Source organism: Schistocerca cancellata, chromosome 2 (genome assembly GCF_023864275.1).
Source record: "Schistocerca cancellata isolate TAMUIC-IGC-003103 chromosome 2, iqSchCanc2.1, whole genome shotgun sequence".
Taxonomy (NCBI): Eukaryota; Metazoa; Arthropoda; class Insecta; order Orthoptera; family Acrididae; genus Schistocerca; species Schistocerca cancellata.
The window spans coordinates 294,997,310-295,017,527 of record NC_064627.1 but is presented as its reverse complement, the minus strand read 5'-3'; the positions used below and the strand labels follow the sequence as shown (position 1 = coordinate 295,017,527).

The 20,218-nt window shown below is 38.1% G+C and overlaps 1 protein-coding gene across 1 annotated transcript in view; it reads right to left on the bottom strand.

Moving 5' to 3' along the window:
• The window catches only part of LOC126153521 (putative ankyrin repeat protein RF_0381), a 155,121-nt gene extending 139,962 nt beyond the window's left edge, over window positions 1-15,159 (bottom strand). The window contains exon 1 of the mRNA XM_049916077.1: window positions 15,003-15,159. Coding sequence (XP_049772034.1) covers window positions 15,003-15,159 — 157 coding nt within the window. The remainder of the gene's footprint in view (window positions 1-15,002) is intronic.
• Window positions 15,160-20,218: the final 5,059 nt, after the last annotated feature.

Genomic DNA, 20,218 nt, shown 5'->3' with positions numbered 1-20,218 from the left:
ACAGAGAAGCGGCGCCATGAGTGGCGAATGTTGAGTAAAACCCACATTCCTCTTGTTGCCATATCAAAATTTGCTTCTTCTGTCAAAAAAGTGGAGTTTACATAGTGCCACGTCACGAACATAATGTGCAAATACAATTGCGAGAAAATCTGAAGCAAATTTTACAAGTTTTATTACATGAGGAAAAGTTGAAGTCAATAGTTTATGAAAACGCACATACTCAGTACAAAAATAAACGTGTAAGTCTTCACTCATATTGTTCCAAAACCCAAAGCATTTCTCGCTTCACCAGCTATCGATAGCCCATAAAATTACAGTCCTTCATCGAAAAAGTCTGTAGTTAGTGGAATAACACGTTAGATGATGAAGTTTTACATAATAACCGTCTGGAAAATACTCTCCGCGTGCTGTCATCTGCCAAAATCTCGTTTCGATATCTCAAACAGTTTATGAAATATAAGGAATGTTGTGAATATTTCAATCTGACTTTGTCGCTGACGCGGGCAATCATAAATGAGTGAGCAGATCAATGTTCTCGAAACTGGAGACAGAGACCTCCGCGCAAGTCTACAGAAAAATTCAGTATGTTAGCTAAATTTCATACGCAGTAACATATTATTAACGTCCACCAAACGCAAAATCTTAGCGATCCCTCTCTTTCATTACAAACTTTTTCGAATTTCGTGCAGTATTCCAATAACTACGACCACTAACTAAATGATGGGCACGTCAACAAGAATCTGACATACAAAGCTATAAGTAATGCAAAAATGAATTTTTTTATCGAATAGTTTCTGTAAAATAGATTGAGAAAGATAGCAGGGTGTGTGCCTGGATTCTATCACCGCCGACCGGCCGAAAGCCGGCAAACAATGACGGCCTCCCCTTCCGGACAAACGAATGGACTCGCCCAGCGATCTGGACGAAAATTGTTCACTGCACATTGGTCACCGTATCCTTCGTGGACTGAGATTATCGAGCGTGCGTAAACAAGCATCAAAATCAACTCATGTTACCATTTGTTCGTGAGTCATGTTGAGATTGTATGACCATTTTGCTGCCTTCTTGTAGACAATTCTTGAGCAAACACTCATAACAGGCTCATAGTAGATTTAGTCCCCCATCAAGCTGATTTTCAACAATCTGTCACAGTTTGAAAACAATAGTACTATTCGTAAATATAAAACTTGACGGATAAATGATTTTACTATCCATCGTTCAGCCTTAGTAGGGCACAGCCACAGAAAACTTTGACCACCTGCCCACTGATATAAAGAATTTAATGGATAATGAAATTAATTTTTAAACACAAACTGAAATTATATATCCTTCACAACTCCTTCTCGATAGGAGAATCTCTGAATGTGTACTGGCATGAATTTGTGTGTGTGGGAGGCCTGTTTAAGAGGGAAAGAGAGAACATAGCTGAGGATTTTCCGTGAAGTCGGTAGATGAAATTTTACTTTCGAATTTCTGAACGCTTCATGCCAAGCGGCGTCCACAAAGGACGTGTCGCTGATCGCGGCGCAGCCGGCATGGGCTGCACACCGCGCCGCTCTGCCCACGCAACACCGAACAAGTTCGGCTGTGTCGGTACATCAAAGGAAACGGCTCGTTCGTACGCGTTCCTTTTGGCCGGGTTTCTCGCCACCGGTCTACTAAGTGACGGTAGTTTATAGACAGTATATGTGTAAATTAATTTGCATTCTATCTCAAAACGGGTTTCGAGAGAAACCATCAGAAAATAGAAAGCTTGATGGATTTGTGCCGAGAACAAACGGACTTGTGGAAATGGAGCCATAATGAAGACCACGTAAAAAACGGGGAAAAAGATGATACAGAAACGCACTCCTGAGTTAAAATCCTGTTCAGGACAATTCTGAACCAACGGCCCACCAATCACCTCTTAATCCTTCAGTTTTATAGTTCAGTGTATCATGAAGAGCTCTGCACACTTGATGTACCATCGTCGAAATGATTTGCTTGGGTACTTTGAAGAAATACATCAAGCTTATAAAGGAATTCATAAAACGAGTTTAATTGCCATTCTCTTTTTAGAGTGTTCTGCATCTGTATAATTAGTGCATATGACTGTTTCAATCATGTATGTCTGCAAAAATGTATCTAGGTGAGACGGCAAGATTCTAAAACTCCTATTTTTTTATATTGCACACTTGCAAGAAGTGACATAAGTCGAAAAATGGCAATTTTTAGTTTGTGTCATTAAAAACTACGTATGAAGTCCCCCAACGTGCACGCAAAACGACCATCTTTATCCCGCAAATCGTCCACTTGAGGGCAACTGTGTCAGTTTTATAGTACGCCACTTCATGATTCGCCACGGCAACGTTGCTACCGTCAATTGTGCATGCGTTATTCAAGAAGAGCGGCACATTTGAAGTTGTCACACTTTTCGTGTATAATCTAAATGGAATGCATTTATTATTACAATGTCTTTGTTATTCCAGTATCTGTGTCTTACATTACATTGTCCTGCAGATATGCAAGCATGTCTGTAAAAACAGACATTGTTTTGACGATTACATGTGTTGCAAATAGTACGAAATCTCGTAATACTGACGACATCTAGACACAGTATAAACACAGAGATCCTAATAATCGAAGATACAGATGCCTCGTGGGGTAAAATGACGATAATAAATAAATCTTTGTTCTACCTGTGCGGGAATGACAAGTGGGAGCATAAATGATATGTACAACGTGACATATAAGTACTCAAAGTGCAGAAGAGTGACCCAGGCATCCCTTTTGTGAAAACACGTAGGAGCAAAAAGAATAAGCACAACAATACCAAGCGCAAACAACGAAACATCTCTGCAATGCAGTGCGTTGCAGCGTGCGAGAAAGAATGGAAATTTCTGCTATAAAGAAAGCTCATGTTGATCCCTTTTCTACGCGAATTTATTCCTACACTTTACAGGCCCACTTCTGATTCTATGTTTTCGTAAACTGTGTTTCTTACAATGTACCTAATTTATGTTTCTTATTAAACTATATTAATTATCATAAATAATAATTTTGCGTTTTGTTCTTTTCTAATGTAACAATTTCTACCCGTTTTTCGTTCTTTATTGTAACGTAAGTGCTAATTTTGCCTATGTAGGTTCTAATGTCAGTGAGTGAAAAAATATATTACTTGGATTTCGAAAGAGGCAAAACTGTAACATGAGAAATTATATCAAAAAAAGTTAATGATTTTATTTGTGTGTGGAGCCACAATCATATAAACTTTTTGAAAGATATAACCACCATTTGAGTGTACAAGAGGTTTTATTCCACAATCTAGATTTCGGCCTTAGGCCATTATCAAGTGTTACAAGTAATACAAGTCATTAGACTTCAGTAGAACACAAGTCATCGTCAAAATATGTATCTTAAGTTATATAAACCAATTTCGTTCAAAGTAAAAGCAAGAACGTTTGTCTACATCTACATCCATACTCCGCAAGCCACCTGACGGTGTGTGGCGGAGGGCTAATTTACTGTCAATTAGCATGCCTTCTTCACTTGATATGTTTGTGGAATAAAATGACCTGTGATTTGCTCAACTATTTTATTCCGCAACCATATCAAGAGAAGGAGATGCTAATTGCCAGTAAATTAGCCTATTATACAAATGTTCTCGCATTTATTTTTGATAATATTGGTTTATATAACCGAAGACACGTATTTTAACGAAGAGTTGTGTTCTGTTCAAGTCCAATGATTTTTAATATTCACCGAGAGCAGAACTACACTTCCTTATTCATACTGTATAGAATACAATGTGATTTACTGCGAAAATCAGGCACTTACTTGAAATGTAAGGAATATTTATACTATATACTATTGCAGCAGGTGCTCCTCTAGTATTGCATTTTTGAGTTGTGTCACTGCTCTTGCCGGTGTGTGATATGGATGACCTAATTTTGTAAACTACACACAAAATTTATTACACACCAGAGAATTAATGATTACACATAGCATATGAGAGTTTTGTAATTTAACCACATAGCTGGTCTGATATTTTGTACGCTCGTATTTTGAATCATGAGGTAACGCATAGTAGTCTGCAGTGGGGCTTTTGTGTAACGGTTCGTATCAAATTTTGAAGATTAAAATTTTATTGCAGATTCTGTGAGGATTTCCAAGCCTTCATAATTTTGATCAGCATATGCCTGTCAAAAGCGCATTTACGATATTCTTTATCCACTCATGCTTAACGTTATCAGTGCCAGAGATGAAATTATCGTGTTGGCTGCTCAGATAACCAGAAATGTTTCATGTCGCTCTTCCTATTTTTTTTTATGTTTCTATTTACACCCGTATTCAGTGATACTGTAAAGGACTTATGATCCGTGATCGCCTGTTCTACAGTGAGTCGAAAAGTTCGGGCATGTTGGTAACCAGAGGATCTAATACGTTATTTTCACGAGTTGAGTCTCTAATTGACTGCTAATTGTAAGTATAACAATACGTATACAGCAAACAAGTCGCGTATTAGAGAAGCATGAGAGGTTACTAACTTTTTACAGAGAAAATAAGGGCTCGCGGACGATGCCTACAAAACAAACATTTCTGGAAAGAACAGCAGGAATATATTTAAAAAGTGCATGCATACTTTATTTTACACTATTTTTATATTTATGTATAATCTTTGATTATTTTGGCAAAGATTCTACCAATTTTACATTTGTAAAGAACTCTCTACAGTTATAATTTCAGTTGTGCTTTTAGCAATTGAAATCTTGGCAGAGTCCTTTGAGGTCTTCTCCTTGTTTGTATGACCAAATGATATTAAAAATATTGATTCCTAAATTAAATTCATATCTACGTAATTTTAATTTGCACCAAATAAAATAAAAAAATAGTATTACGAAATTAACTTACGGCTTACCTGTAGTTTTTGCTTGCTGAGAACAGTCGGTATTGCCACTATGAGCCACACTAAATTCGCATTTGCAAACAGAACAGAAGGTTTTTAAACCATTACCTTTCACAGGGTGAGTCCAGTAAAACGTTTCTTCTCAACATGAACGATAAGCGCATATGTTTTTATTTTTTTTCTTTGAGGATGACTTCACGCTATCTTCATCGCTACTCGTATCAAATCCAACAAGAACACTGCTCACGTCCTCTATCTTGATGCAATGCCGTCCTTTCTCTAAGGTGGGGGGGGGGGGGGGGGGTTCCGCTTTCCTTTGTTCTGAGGTAGGGTTGCGACCACAATAATATGAAACTAAGAGTGTGTCACAAATGAACGCAAGCCCTCTTGCCCAAAAATATGTCGGATTAACCGCTTGCTAGTTGTCATGACACCTTGCGGACCCCGGAGGTAGAAACACGCCCTCTTCTCTCCCACGCTCCAGTTACGCTCACGAAGGGTCAGCCAGTATTATAAGGCGATAGCCCGTAAAATACAAACAGGAAACACTATGCAATGGTGAGAGTCATTTCAATATTTTCTCCAAAGTAAAAGCTTTAAATGCGTACATTTTAGGTTGTGCTTTACCGTGACTGTTATTGGCATTAAATGAAACAAGTTTACTATTACCAGTCACTGTTCAGAAATGTGTTTAAGCTCTTTTTGTATTCTGTCTGTTGGATCATTATGCATTTCTGTTTTGTTCTTGGTTTGGAAGAAGTCTAAAGTTTTTTTTTATATGTATGTTGCTGTGTTTATTACAACAATTGTATTACCTTTGTCAGCTCTTACAATTATTGAATTATTCATGTTTAATTTATTTTAATGGTACATGTAAGGGCTTTTTCTCCTTTCTTGTATGCTAGGAATGGTTTTGCAATTCCCTTCTCAATAATTCCGTTAATTTTGTGGCAGGTTGCTGTTCTGTCATTTTGCTTCTTTAAGGCGATGGTTAAATCTGAGTGACAGTAGTGACGAGCCTCTCTCGGTTCTTTTGGTCCAGTGGATCTTCAACATTGTGTTTTAAACATTTACAGAGTAGTGCCTCTTCTTCTGCAGTGAATAATATATTGGTGCTGTGGTGACTAGTAACAGTAAACTTGTTGTTTCAAAGGAAAAGCAGTGAACAGAGCTTAATTTAAGCGCTCTCTGGCCGACCGACAAAAATTCATCAGTTAAGACAGGACATAGTTGGCAGCCATGGTACTAAGCAACGAAACAGAGCAACTGAGTCGCAGCAGACTAAGTTAAATTGAATAATACATACATTCAGGCACATAGTGACAAACCATTGCTCTTAAAACAAAGGCAAGCAGTACTGTCGTTAAACAATGTTTCATTGTTGCACCATTCATTACTCCACTCATCGTGTTCTACAGATACCATCAACAAAGATATCCTTCAGAGATATGTAACCAGTCAAGGTATTCGTTAGCAAATGATAAGCAAATTGCAGAAGCTACTGTGTTAGCAACAGCCTGTATACTACCTACTGGCTAACAAAACTTTTTTCCCATTATTCTATCTAACCACGTAGCTTGGACAGGGGAGGTTAATGGGGTAAGTTTTTAATTCATTGTAGGGATTTCCAATTTCTAGCTTCATGATGGATGGGAGTTTCTGAATAACTTTACACCTCAACCCTGGACAAGGATTCAGCAAACAGTAGACTGTAAGAAAAAAAAAAGTTTTGTCTCTGTTCAGCTGCCATTGTATTATCTAGACGGAGATCGGGAATTACTTGTTTCTTATTTGAAAAGCTATGCTGACGCTTCCCATGTCTTAAAAATAGAACGTTAGTCTTTTGTTATTGTAACTTTAGATGAACAGCAGCAGATCACAATTTTAAAAGGTGTGTTGATCACAATGCTGTACGTTGAAACATCAAGCAGCGTAATATCAATCAACATGTACTTAAATAGAGTCATCATTAACATTCTCGTTACCGGTCAGTCCGACAATGTGTCTAATAAAGGAGGTGGCTGGATTAATGTGTGCCAAGAGTGCGTGGGATACCCTCTAATCACTGAGTTAAAACTCGAAAGTGACGTCTCTGGAGATACCGTTATCATCTGGGAGCCACAGGTGCAAGTCTGACATCGTCAAGAGGAGCTTGGTCGCCTCTGAGGCAGAAGAATACATGCAGATGTAGGACAAATGTCGAGGGATTTCGTAATCGGTTTTCTTATTGAATTCAGAATGAACCACTTTAATCGTGCGGGTCTAGTATCAGCACCGGTGCTTGCCAGAGAGATAAGTGAAGTGTTACCGCCGACTGCAAGAGTTTTGTGCGGAAAGAGCGTTGCTGTAGCGGGTGACGCACACTTCACATGACTCACGATGTATCGAAGACGAAAAGAGCTGTCTACAGACTTGCACGATCGTTTGATTCATAACACGCGAGGCGAACATAATGTTCAGAACGACAACATTCACTTCACGTAGAGAGAATTGGAGTTACGCTTTTTCTTTACTGCGGAGTAAGTGAACCACGAAGTTATATCTTTTATAAATGTTTAAAGTTCTACTTTCACGTGGACTGGTCTGTGGATAAGGGAGAAGTTAAAAGTTTGACAAGATTTAACTCCGAAACTTACTGAACAAGTTGTACTAACCATTTTTCCTAATACGCCTTCATCAACCCTGAAAGTGAGACGACTTACTGTTTTACAAGCAAATAAAAACCCGAAACTAGCCAGCATTGAATCCAGTAATATATATATTCAACAGTGTTCGTCAAGGTATCTGAACAATATACGCTTATTTTTAGAAACTCAAAACTAGTTTCATGAATTGGTCTGTAATTGGAAAAGGTGGGGAGCCATCCCAGCAAACGAATTAAAGTAGAAGCTCATTTATCTTGTGTCCAATGAATAAATGCTGTTTCAATAAACCAACACACTGAGGATCTCTCGAAAACGCATTGCCGTTAGTAAAATTTGTTGTGATAAAATGACGAAAAGCATTAGTATTGGTGGTTAAAGGTGTACTTTAATTGAAGACTTCTGTTTGGAAAAGAAGTGTAGTAAAAGAAACTCGTAAATTGTCTTTTATACACTTTACAGATGGCTGAGACTAAGTTATCTTTTAATTCTGAAGTAAGTATTAGTTTTTCGGTGCTTTTTATTATGAATGGTAGTTCGCTTTACCAGATGTGGATATTTATTTGCATTTGCATGTTTCATGATTAATCTGTAAATTGACAATGACAACTCAGAAATGAGAAAGAGAGAGAGAGAGAGAGTGAGAGAGAGAGAGAGAGAGAGAGAGAGAGAGAGGCGGGGCTCACTTTGCACACAACACAGATTATTACAGAAGAAACTTTCATACTTCTGTTAGCTTACTAACGACGTCCCAGAACCGTGAAGGCGGAAAAAAAGACGAACCACCTTCATAGCTAAAGTGCAGTTTGAAACTAAACGCTTACAACCACTACACCACAATGCCTGCCTTTGTACTGCAAATCACACCTAATCAAGGCTTTCACAGCCGATACGTCATTATTCGATGTTCAAGCATAACAAATCGCACTGAGAATGAAGCGCTTTTTACAAATTTTTATGTGCGATTGCTTGAGACGGTATGCTCTCATAACGCGCAAGTTACGATACGAAATTATAATATGGTGTTTCCCAAGCGCCCAGCATGAATGCTAACGAAAGTCGATAGTAGTTCCTGCGATCATCGATAACTGCGTGGAACGTCAAAATGGTTATGTTTGCACAAAGTCTTGTGAACTGTAGGTTAGCCTGTTGTGGCTGGGTGCATCCCAGCCAGCGGTCCTCAACTGGAGACCGTTCAAGCTTAGTAAAGGAGAGGAACACTGAGGTACATAAGCAACCAACATCCCGCCCTTACGCCCAACCCGAGTACGGTATATCGCCAGAAAGAAACAATAAGGATCATATTTTCTGTCTACCTGTTGCGCACATTAACCAAAATGGAATTGGTATTTTAGATCGAACCCTTTTCACTGATGAAGTTTGGTTTCATTAACTCACAAAATTCACGAATTTGCTCATCAGAAAATCCACATACCTTAAGAGAAACGCCATTGCACACAGAGAAAATCGGAATGTGGGTTGCCATGGCGCGAAGAGGAATTATAGGACCGATCTTTTTCGATACTACCATCACTTCCGATGTCTATTGTTCCACGTAATTTAGCCATTTATTGCCCTGCTGAATGAAAATGAGATCAGTCATTCATTTTCTAACAAGACAACGCTACTGCTCATACGGTACACCAGTCCTTACGACTTTTATATTAAATCTTTGGAGACCGAGTAATTACGAAAGGTATTTGACCCCTACGCTCACTGAATCGGTCTCCGCCCAATTATTTCCTTCGAGGTGTGGTTAAAACATTTGTGTATAAGAAAACGGATGAGACAAGAAAGAGGTAAACGTTTGCAGCAGCTTTTGTGATACTGCTGAGTACAGTGTATTTAATTGTATTTAATATAAGTAATTCATTTCATTGTTTTACTTGTAATAATGTAGAATCGCGCCTCCCAACATTACTGCAGCCACTGACAGTGAATCCCTGCCCCTATCTTATACAGCGACATGAATGTGATGTTAACCTTATGCGCCCCGCAATGCGAGACACGCGGAGTTTGCCGTTGCGGATAGACTTATGGAAGCAGTGTAGATAACGTTCTAATAATGAAGCCCGAAGCAACAAAATAACTGTTTACCCACTAACAAATGCTCTTACAGACGGAAATTCGTCATTGGAAATCAGATAGAATAATTAATGACGCAGGAACAAATGTTTTAAGAGTGGTTTGCAGGAGATGATCAAAGATGAAATCTATAATGAACCAAATGCCGAAGTAAAATTTGTTCCATCCCATCATAAATTCATATCATTATGTGGAAATAGTTTTCCACATAACCTGATCAGAAAGGACAGCAAACTGCCACGTAAAAAACCATGGTTCACTAGAGGGACTAAAATATCTTGTAAAAGGAATAGGGAAAGTATCTGTTGGCAAGAACAAGTAAAGATCCTGCAGCAGATATAGACGTTCGCGTCTAACTGTTTATAAGGCCTTAGAAGATCTTGAGGTCAAAGTTGCTAACAAAGGAGCACAAGTTCTTTTGCAAGGACCATCTGTGTTTTGTGGGTGCATTATTAATTTTACACTTACCCAATTAGATACACATCAAGCTGGCAATGGTTGGATTACAGTTGCTGTTGTTCGTTATAATGGCAATATATATATATATGCATTTATATAACCTGATCAGAAAGGACAGCAAACTGCCACGTAAAAAACCATGGTTCACTAGAGGGACTAAAATATCTTGTAAAAGGAATAGGGAAAGTATCTGTTGGCAAGAACAAGTAAAGATCCTGCAGCAGTTGCACGCTACTCAAAATTACTTAGAAAAGTTGTTAAAAACTCAAGGAACATGCACTTTACGTCATATATCAGAAATTCCGACAGCAAACGTAGACTATATGGAAAGTGGTGAAATGAGAGACAGGACAATTGGCTACAGAACAAGCTAACATCTCTATTAAATTAAATGGAAGGGCTATAAACAATGTGTCACATGTAGCAGATACGTTTAGTAATCATTTCTTAAATATTGTACAGTACAAAGTATAGGGACAACAGTTCAAGAAAAAAATCATAGCAGTATGTAGAAAAAGCAACTCTCATAAAATTCCATCATAAGAATGTATGACCAGCTTCTCCTTCTAAAATTAAGAAATTATATATTCTCTCAAAAAAAAAAAAAAAAAAAAAAAGGTTCATCTGGATTTGATGGTGTTTCCAACAGAGTACAAAAAACATGTTCCTGTATAACAAGCCCTACCTTAACTGAAATACGCAATACAGCACTAACTCAAGGCATTTTGTCCAGAGTGATTGAAATATGGTGTTGTTCAACCCCTCTATAAGAAAGGTGATAGTAAAGATGTAATTAAGTATCATCCTGTTTCACTACTGACATCATTTCCCAAAATTTTTGAGAGGGTGGTGTATTCTAGAATAGTATCCCAACTGAGCAACAATAATATCCTGAGTAAATCGCAGTTTGCGGCTAAGAAGAGTTGGCAGTTGATATTTTGTGCGACCAATCCAAGGCGTATGAGTATATAAAACACAGTATTCTCTTAGGTAAACTGAGGACTTACAGAGTCGATGATATAGCCAACGAATGGATGATGCAATATCTAATAAAAAATGCAGGAAATTGAACTTAGTAATTTAGCCAAAGTAATCAGGGGAGATTCTTCTGACTGAAGATAAATCACATATGGAGTTCCTTAAGATACAAACATAGGTCAGCAATTGTTCATCAAACATGTAAGCAATCTTCCATACAACAAGCAGAACTAGTTCTTTTTTCAGATAACATTATTATTGCAATCAATCCAAGCATACATACAGCAACAGAAGAAACTGTAGATGATTTTCTTTAAAGTATCGCTGTCTGGTTTTCTGCAAATTGTCTCACTCTCAAGTTTGAGGTGTCCATATCAACAAGAATTTAAATTGGAAAATGTGCATTTTGAAACTCTTAAAGCAACTTAGCTCAGCCATATAAGCTCTTAGTGTCATTGGAAATCTTGAGGGGAGAGAAATCAGTAATTTAGATATTTTCATTTAATAGTGTCAAAAGGAATAATGTTTTGGGAAACTCATCTTTAGGAAAGGGAATGTACGTTGCTAAAAACCATGGTGTAATAGTAATATGTGGTGCTCACCCAAGATCATCTTGTTGACATCTGTGTAAGAAGTTGGGCATTTTCACTAACACTTTACAGTATATCTTTTCCCTTACGAAATTGTTGTAAATAATCCACTGCAGTTCAAAAGGAAAAATAATGGATATAATAACAATATGCGAAGAGATAAGTGAAATACATTACTCCACATTCAGGGTGTCTTTAGCACAGAAAGGGGTGCTAAATACTGTAACTAAAATGTTTGATCATTTGCCCAGTGATGCAAAATATCTGACAGACAGTGGAGCAAAATTTGAAAACACACTAGAAGTTTCTGATTGACAATTCCTTCTATTCTGTAGATGAATTTCTATTATTTTTATGTGTAAATGGTGGTGCGTAGGAATTACTAACTCACATTTGTATATTTAAAAAAATACATGAATGGAGCCATATTTACAAATTAATTTCTGATATGAATATGATGCCCAGTGATGCAAAATATCTGACAGACAGTGGAGAAAATTTGAAAACACACTGTAAGTTTCTCCTTGACAATTCCTTCTATTCTGTAGATGAATTTCTATTATTTTTATGTGTAAATGGTGGTGAGTAGGAATTACTAACTCACATTTGCATATTTAAAAAACACATGAATGGAGCCATATTTACAAATTAATTTCTGAAATGAATGTGATATTACTTGTTCAACCCCACTACAATTTATTGTGCAAGTGATCTGTGGAACATGAAACTAACTAAACCCCCTCTATTTTCTGTTGATGTGTCCTATATCTGTATGAGATGTCATAGAACAAAAACAAATAATTAAATTCAGGGGCAATATAGGTGAAGTAAATAATGTTTGTATTCAGCAACACCAAATAGTGATAGTATTGTTTCAATTTGTTAACTATGTATCTTTAGAGACTCACTTTCGAGTACATTTCCTGAATGATGATATGATCAGCTGCAATTTACAGAATCACAATGGAAGATACATTGTTAATTTCCATGTAAACTGTATGCCTTTGTCAAAATTTGAGGTGAGTTCCAAATCTTGTGATCAGGTATTCAACGTTATTGGCTGCATGACAAGTAGCAGTGATCACTTGAACAGGCTTTTATAGGTACATGTATTGATAACTATAAATCTTTTTTTTTAAGTGTGAACTAACAATAGGAGTTAAAGACCGGTTAGTTAATACACTTGAGGAAACAGTTATTCCACTTTTTCCATAATAGTGTATTTTCTCCTACTTTAACTATGTTAAATTTAGTTTGTGTAAAAGAAGAAGAGAAAGAGAAAGAGAGAGAGAGGCAAAGAGGAAGAGAGAGAGAAAATTTGGTAGTCTGTACTGGGAGCTACCAGAAGTAGTCAATGTTCACACACTACATCAAACCACATTTGCATAATTCTTTCATGTACAGATAGATAATAAAACCAAGTTATAATGAACAAACATAGCTGGCTACTCAAAAGGTTTTAAGCCCACCATACTCTGTACCACCCCTCGATGTGTTCACCTACATATTAATTTTAACTAATTCTCATCATCTGATGGTTTCTACAAACTGGTATCACAATTAAGAAAGAGTAATAATAGAAACTTTTAGGCATTTACTCTCTTATTTGACACATTGACTGCTGTGTGGCCACAGCCGGCACAGCAGAACAATATGTCTGATGTCATGTGGCTTTGGAGGCCACAGTAGAGCCTCATGCCTAATGCCATGTGCCTGACCTGGCAATGAAACATCCATCACTAAGCATGCAGCAGTCAGCATGTTATAGCTGTACATAAATAAAAAATGAGAAATATTGAGGTATGCTTTGATTATGTTCCCATTTGTATCCATTATGCCACTTTTTCCATTTTCACTTTTAATCATTACTGCTGTTATTTGTGCCTCAGTAATGATTCCAAATCATACAGTTATGGGCATTTTACCTATTTTTAGTGTTACCAGTAGCTGTTTATTTAAACTGTACAAGTTCTATATGTGTAAGCACATTAATTGGATGTTCTCAGTTGGTTTCATATTTTATTATAAAAGCACTTTATGTGGTGCAAATACAACAAAAGCTGCTAGAAAATTGAGTAGATTTCATAAACACAAGTAAAGCTTAGACCTATACAGTTTACAAATATGCATAGACTAAATACAAATTATATATTTCTATCCTGTAACTCAAGTAACCATACATTTTAGTCCAAATTTTTTCTTACATAAAGACCATTACTTTTTATTTAAAATTTCTGATTTTTTATTTGCTGTAGAAATGCCCGAAATCTTCATTCAGTTATTATAAAACGAGAATCATAAATCCAAATAGTTTACAAATATCAACTGCAGTATATATCTTAGCAGCATCCCATATAGTTATTTCAATAAAGGGAACAATTTTCTGTTATTTTAAAATACATCTTAAAAACGAAACTTCGTTCATTATTAAATGTCATCTTGAACACGTTTCTCACAGTTAACAAATTGTATAGCTGATGTGCTGTTCTGGCCTTGTGTGGTTTGAAAAGAAATATTTGACACACTTATCATGGCATCTTCACATTCTTCTAACAGTGAGCTGAGAGAGAACATAAAATACATATGGAAATAACAGGCAAAATTGTGATTACAAAAACACTAAAATATACTTTGACAGTGTGCAAAATAACAGAAAATGAATATCAGTTCACATAATTTGAACTACTTCTGTCAGAATATTCACTGATATAAATGAATAATAAACAAATATTCTTCTCCATTACAAATTACAAAACAATTCACAAAGTTCTTCATATCCATTTCTTGAAGCTATTTCTGTCAAGGTTTCTTTATTTTCATTCTTGCAGTTTTTTATGGCAAGAAATTCTGCATATTTTATCACTTTTAATTCGTTTAACTCTTTTATCACTGTGTTATCGTTCCCGCTTATTCGAATGAACATACATTCAATCAGTTTTAGAGTCTCTGCAACTTCTTTTTTTCCTCCTTCTTCGGCGAAATGTAGTGGCGTCTTTTTACCTATTTTGGTTCTTGCATTGTATACTGCACCATTTTGCAATAAGGCGCACAGTATTTCATGATGTCCAAATTTTGCTGCGTAATGTAGTGGAGTAACGCCATTACTGTTGCTCAAATTAATATCAGCCCCATTTTTAAGCAAAACATTAACAACGGCCAAATGTCCTTTCCAAGATGCATGGATAAGCGGTGTTCCATACTTCACGCTGCTGCTGTTGACTGGTGCCCCTTCCTGAATACATTTTTCAATTTCAGCACACTTAGATTTTTTCAGAGCTTGAAATAGCGCTTCAGTAGCACGCAATAAGGCATTTATATTCTCGTTCCTTTTCATCGCAGCAGTCTCTGAGACGGTCATGTTACCTAAGTAGGGGGCAGTCTTCACATCATAATGTGCACCATTTTCTAACAGCCATCTTGCAATGACGGGCTCGTCACACTGTACAGTAACATGGAGAGCTGTTTCATTATGGAGTCCCCTTGCATTTATATCTGCTCCGTTTTCGATGAGAGCTCTCATGGTATTCAGTTTAGAGGCCTGCATCTGTGCACTCGATAGTCCCGACTCTTTGAGAAGGACTTGGATGGGACCCTGATGTGCTGCAAAGTGAAGTGGCGTCCATTTCCTGTGATCAACTGCATTGACTTCGGCTCCTTTTACCAAAAGGTATTTAACGACTTCTACGTTACAGTAGTCTGCTGCGAAATGCAGTGGCGTAGTTAGCTCGTGGGTCTTCACATCAACTTCTGCACCCCTAGCGATAAGAATTTTTATGGTATCCAGATGGCCCTCGTAGGCGGCGCTATGCAGTGGCGTCCACATTCGGTTATTAGTGACATTAACGTCAGCTTTGCTTTCGATCAGGATGTTTACTACAGCAGTGAAATTGTTACGTGCAGCAAGGTGTAAGGGTGTTGTTCCAGTCCTGTCCCTCGTATTCACGCTGGCACCTTTCGCAATCAAAAGTGTGGCGATTTCTGCTGAGTTTTCGCTCTGTGCTGCACTAAGCAATGGCGTCCATCCGTCGTTATCTCTCACATTCACATCAGCCCCACTGTTTATCAAAAACTGACTTACTGCGGTGTGTCTATTTTGTATGGCCAAGTGCAACGCAGTGGAGCCTTCTCCATTCTTTGCGTTAATCGCGGCCTTATTCTGGATCAGCAGCTTTGTTATGTTGACGTTTCCCTTTTTTGCTGCGAAATGTAGTGGTGTCGAACGCTCCGAATTTCTGGCATTTACAACAGCACCGCTTTGCACAAGAAATTCGGCTACGTCTTCGAAATTCTGCGCCACAGCGACAATTAGCGGAGTGTCTTTCCTGACGTTGTCCCCGGCATTCACGTCTGCATTTGCAGAAAGCAGTGCCTTCACTACGGGCAAATGGCCGTGGTGTGCTGCAAGGTGTAACGGATATACTCTGGAACTACTCTTGGCATTAACATTAGCGCCCGCACTGATCAAAGTTTGCGCGATGTTTGGGTCAGCAATTCTGGCCGCTGAATGTAACGGCGTCAGACCCCGCTCAAGGATCCCCACTGGAGAAGGGGCAGATGCCTCTGCATTTACATCACAGCCCTTTTCGAGAAGAGCTTTAATAATTTCCAAATGGCCTTGCTCCGCAGCAATGTGGAGCGGTCGTACCTTGAAACAGTCGGCAGCATCGGCGTCTGCTCCTTCCGCCAACATTCGCACGACAGCTTGCAAGTCGCCGAAAGCTACTGCTACGTGGAGTTTCTCTGTCTTGTTGTCGCTCGCGAACATTGTTCACAGAATATGTCGCGGAGACTAACACGGAGAAACACCGCACTGTCACACAAGCGCACTATCCCCTGGACAACACTCTACACTGTCGCACCTCGAACTGACGTTCTCCCCCACACAAGCACTCATATAAAAGATGTACGCCATACAGGTTCACCAACATTTGAGACACTAAACCATCTTAGGAATACAGAACCAAGAAAAATTTCCTTACAGAAGTAGCCAAGCTGCTACTACCGCAAAATAACACTGAAAAGCCACACTGAAATATTAATACTATACTTCTGCACTGGTAAGATACGTTCCCATAACAGTGTTGGTCAAATACATTGAGGTATAATTAGGGGAGATGGCGCTACAACCATAGTCTGTTCCACACATATGTTCGGTGCCATTCTGTTTGGTTCAGTTCGGTCACAGCCGACAAGTGTGAAACGATGGTTCGGTTTCTATTCAGTGTCTAACAGAAACAGTAGAACACCGAATACTCCCTCGACACGAACAAGTTTCATCAGGTTTCTATAAGGGGCAAGCAGACAGCAACCGAGGCGTTCACACACGCTCGGTTCAGATTCTGCTTCAACCTGTCAGCCAGTAGATCTCTTTAAAAATTATCTCTTATTTTCAGTTTTTGGTCACTTTTTTTTCTAAAAAAGTGAGCATTTTACCAGATGTTGACATGGCTCAGCTGATTTCTGTTGTGCAATCAATCCAGTGCTGTGGGGCAAAACTTGTGAAAGATATAAGGATTATTTTAAGACACAGGAAGAAATTGTCAACGACTTTGATGGTTTTGGCATCACTAAGTACTGAATAACCGATTTTTGTCGAATAAGAGCCATATTACCTAGGAAAACTGGTAAATTTACCGCAATTTTGACGAAATATAAAACGGTGTGCTTTGAAAATAAAAAAAATAAACCATGACATTTACTTAAATACCTTACATATCAAATTATAATACAGTAAACAGTTGATTACATTCCCTTATAAATGTATCTTACCGTAGAAGATGGTCCTTTAGCTCCACCTGTAATTCATCAAATGATGTCGACATCCTGAAGTAGTTAAAAAAATTATTCATGGTCTCGCAACTTCGGGAAAATCGTATAGAATGCTTTAAATTCCTTCTGTAAAGCGATGAGAGGGTGTCTCAATGAATTCTGGTATTCCTCCTTTGCTTTTTATTTATTCTTCTATAGAGAAACAAAATGGCAACTACTTGACTTCTCTCCGTGATCACTACTGAGCCGGTATACGGGAGAAAACACAAAACCTAATATGAATCGTCTGAGAACCTTGTATGTGTGCGTTGCAACGGAAAACGAAGCGAACCGAGTGCAACCGCATACGGGTGAAACAGGTCTTATGCTGTACGCTTCTTTGAAGCATGTTAGTTTGTTTAAAACGGTAGCAGACGATCACTTCTTGTTCTTAATTTTTGTCGTGTACTCGCAACGGTTATTTTAAACAGTAAATGATACAGTGCTTTTGTGAGTAACTCAGCATCATTTTTTTGTCTTAAGTGCCTATTTGATCCAATAATACTACACATATCGCCTCATTAATGAAACTTTCTATTTGTTATAGGCCTATGTTTCTAAACACCAAGAAGAGAAATATTTGATATGAAAAGGTTGCTTTCATAATCCAGCATTTTTCTTAATATGGGCTGACGAAACTGATATTCAGTCAATGTTGTCTACCCAAAAATGATGAGAACATACTCGTATTGAGCCATGTTTGGTTGGTTTCTAGTCTTTCCTTTACACAGCGTTCACAAGAGTGATTTTCCAGAAGTCTAAATTCAAATGACAGAAATTGAACCACTACAGTAACCAGTGCAACAAAAAGTCATGTGCAGAATAAAAAAAATCTCTCTTGAATCCGCTTACGAATGAAATGTGATTCCTTCACTCTTTAGATTATAAACAGGACAACTAGCACACCTACAAATTTTGCAAGCCCCCATTTTTTTTATCAAAACACTTCCACAGGAAGCTAATATTTGGGCATACTAACATGACGACCGTCGGCTTCAAGTTTGTGACGTCATGACAACTCCCTTTATTATAACTTCATGGTCAAATAGGAACGCCACTGTGGACACGTAGATTCGTTTAAAAAAAAAAGTGTACAGGGTGAATATCTTTAGTGATATCAGCAGGTACATCCAACTGAAGTAAAGTAATTCGTGCGATTAACACTTGTATACAAGTTTATTCTCGGTAAATGTACAGGAATCAGTGATACTACAAATCCGTAAGCAAAAAGTGACGTCCGACCTTTTTAGAATATGTGCCCGCAATCTACCGGGAGCCGTCGCCTCTTCTCTGCTGGCAAACGCCTCGCGCTTTTCCCAAGAGATGGCGATTGTGCTTCTTACGGCTGCGGTCGCAGTGGAACAGGAATCTGTCTGTTGTTTCCGCCGACGAGCGACATTGGCCGAAGATGGCCAATCTTTTCAAATCAGTGCGATATTACATCTACGTCTTCATTCTTCACCTACACTTTGGAAACCTCCCTGAAGTGCGTGGCAGAGGGTACATGCCATTGTACTCGTTCCAATCACGTATGGAGCGCGGGAAGAGAGATGGTTTGAATGCCTCTGTGTGCGTTGTAATAATTATGCTAATCTTGTCTTCACGATATCTATGTGAGCAATATAGGTGTTGTAGTATATTTGTACAACCACTATTTAAAGCCTGTTTTTGAAACTTTGTTAGTAGACTTTCTTGGGGCAGTTACATCTATCTTCCAGAGCTTTAAGTTCAGTTTCTTCAAAATGTCTGCGACGCTTTCCCCCGGGAAACCTGTGACCATTCGTGCTGCTCTTCTCTGTATACGTTGAATACCCCTGTTAGTCCTATTTGGTATGGGTCTCATACATTTTAGCAATATTCTAGAACGGCTTGCACGAGTGATATGTAAGCAATATCCGTTGTAGATTGACTGCACTTCCACAGTATTATACCAATAAACAGAAATCTACCACCTGCTTTACCGACTACTGAGCCTGTGTGATCGTTCCATTTCATATCTCTACAAAGTGTTTCGTCCAAGTATTTCTACGAGTTGGTCGCTTCCAACAGTTGCTCTTTGATATTATAGTCATAGGATAATACAGTTTTACGTTTTGTGAAGTGCGCAATTTTACATTTCTGAACATTTAAAGCAAGTTGTCGATCTTTGCGCCACTTTGAAATCTTATCAAAATCTGACTGAATATTTATACATTTTATTTCAGACAGTACTTCATTATAGTCATCTACATCACCTGCAACAAGTCGGAGTTTATCATTAATATTGTCTGCAAGGTCATTAATATATAACATGAGCAGCAAGGATCCCAGCACACTTCCTTGGAGCATACACAAAGTTACTTCCATATGTGACGTTCACTCTCAACACAAGATAACATGCTGCGTTCATCCTACCAAAAAGTGCTAGTTAAAAATTCAGTTATTGCCTCATATGACCGTATTTTTACCAATAACCGTAGGTGTGGTATTGAGTTAAATGCTTTTCGGAAATCAAGGTAAACTGCAAGTACCTGATAGCCTTGCTCCAAAGCTTTTAGTATGTCATGTAAGAAAAGTGCGAGTTGAGTTCACATAGTGGATGTTTTCCAACATAGTTCTTGGGGGATTGGGGCACACCTGAAGTTACTTCTACATCTGCCAGGGTCTCTCCATCCCAGACAACATGCTGCATACCCCCTATCAAAATGTTCTTAATCGAAATTTCACTTGGTATCCCATATTATCGTACTTTTCACAATAAGGGTAGGTGTGGTACTGAGTCAAATGTTTTT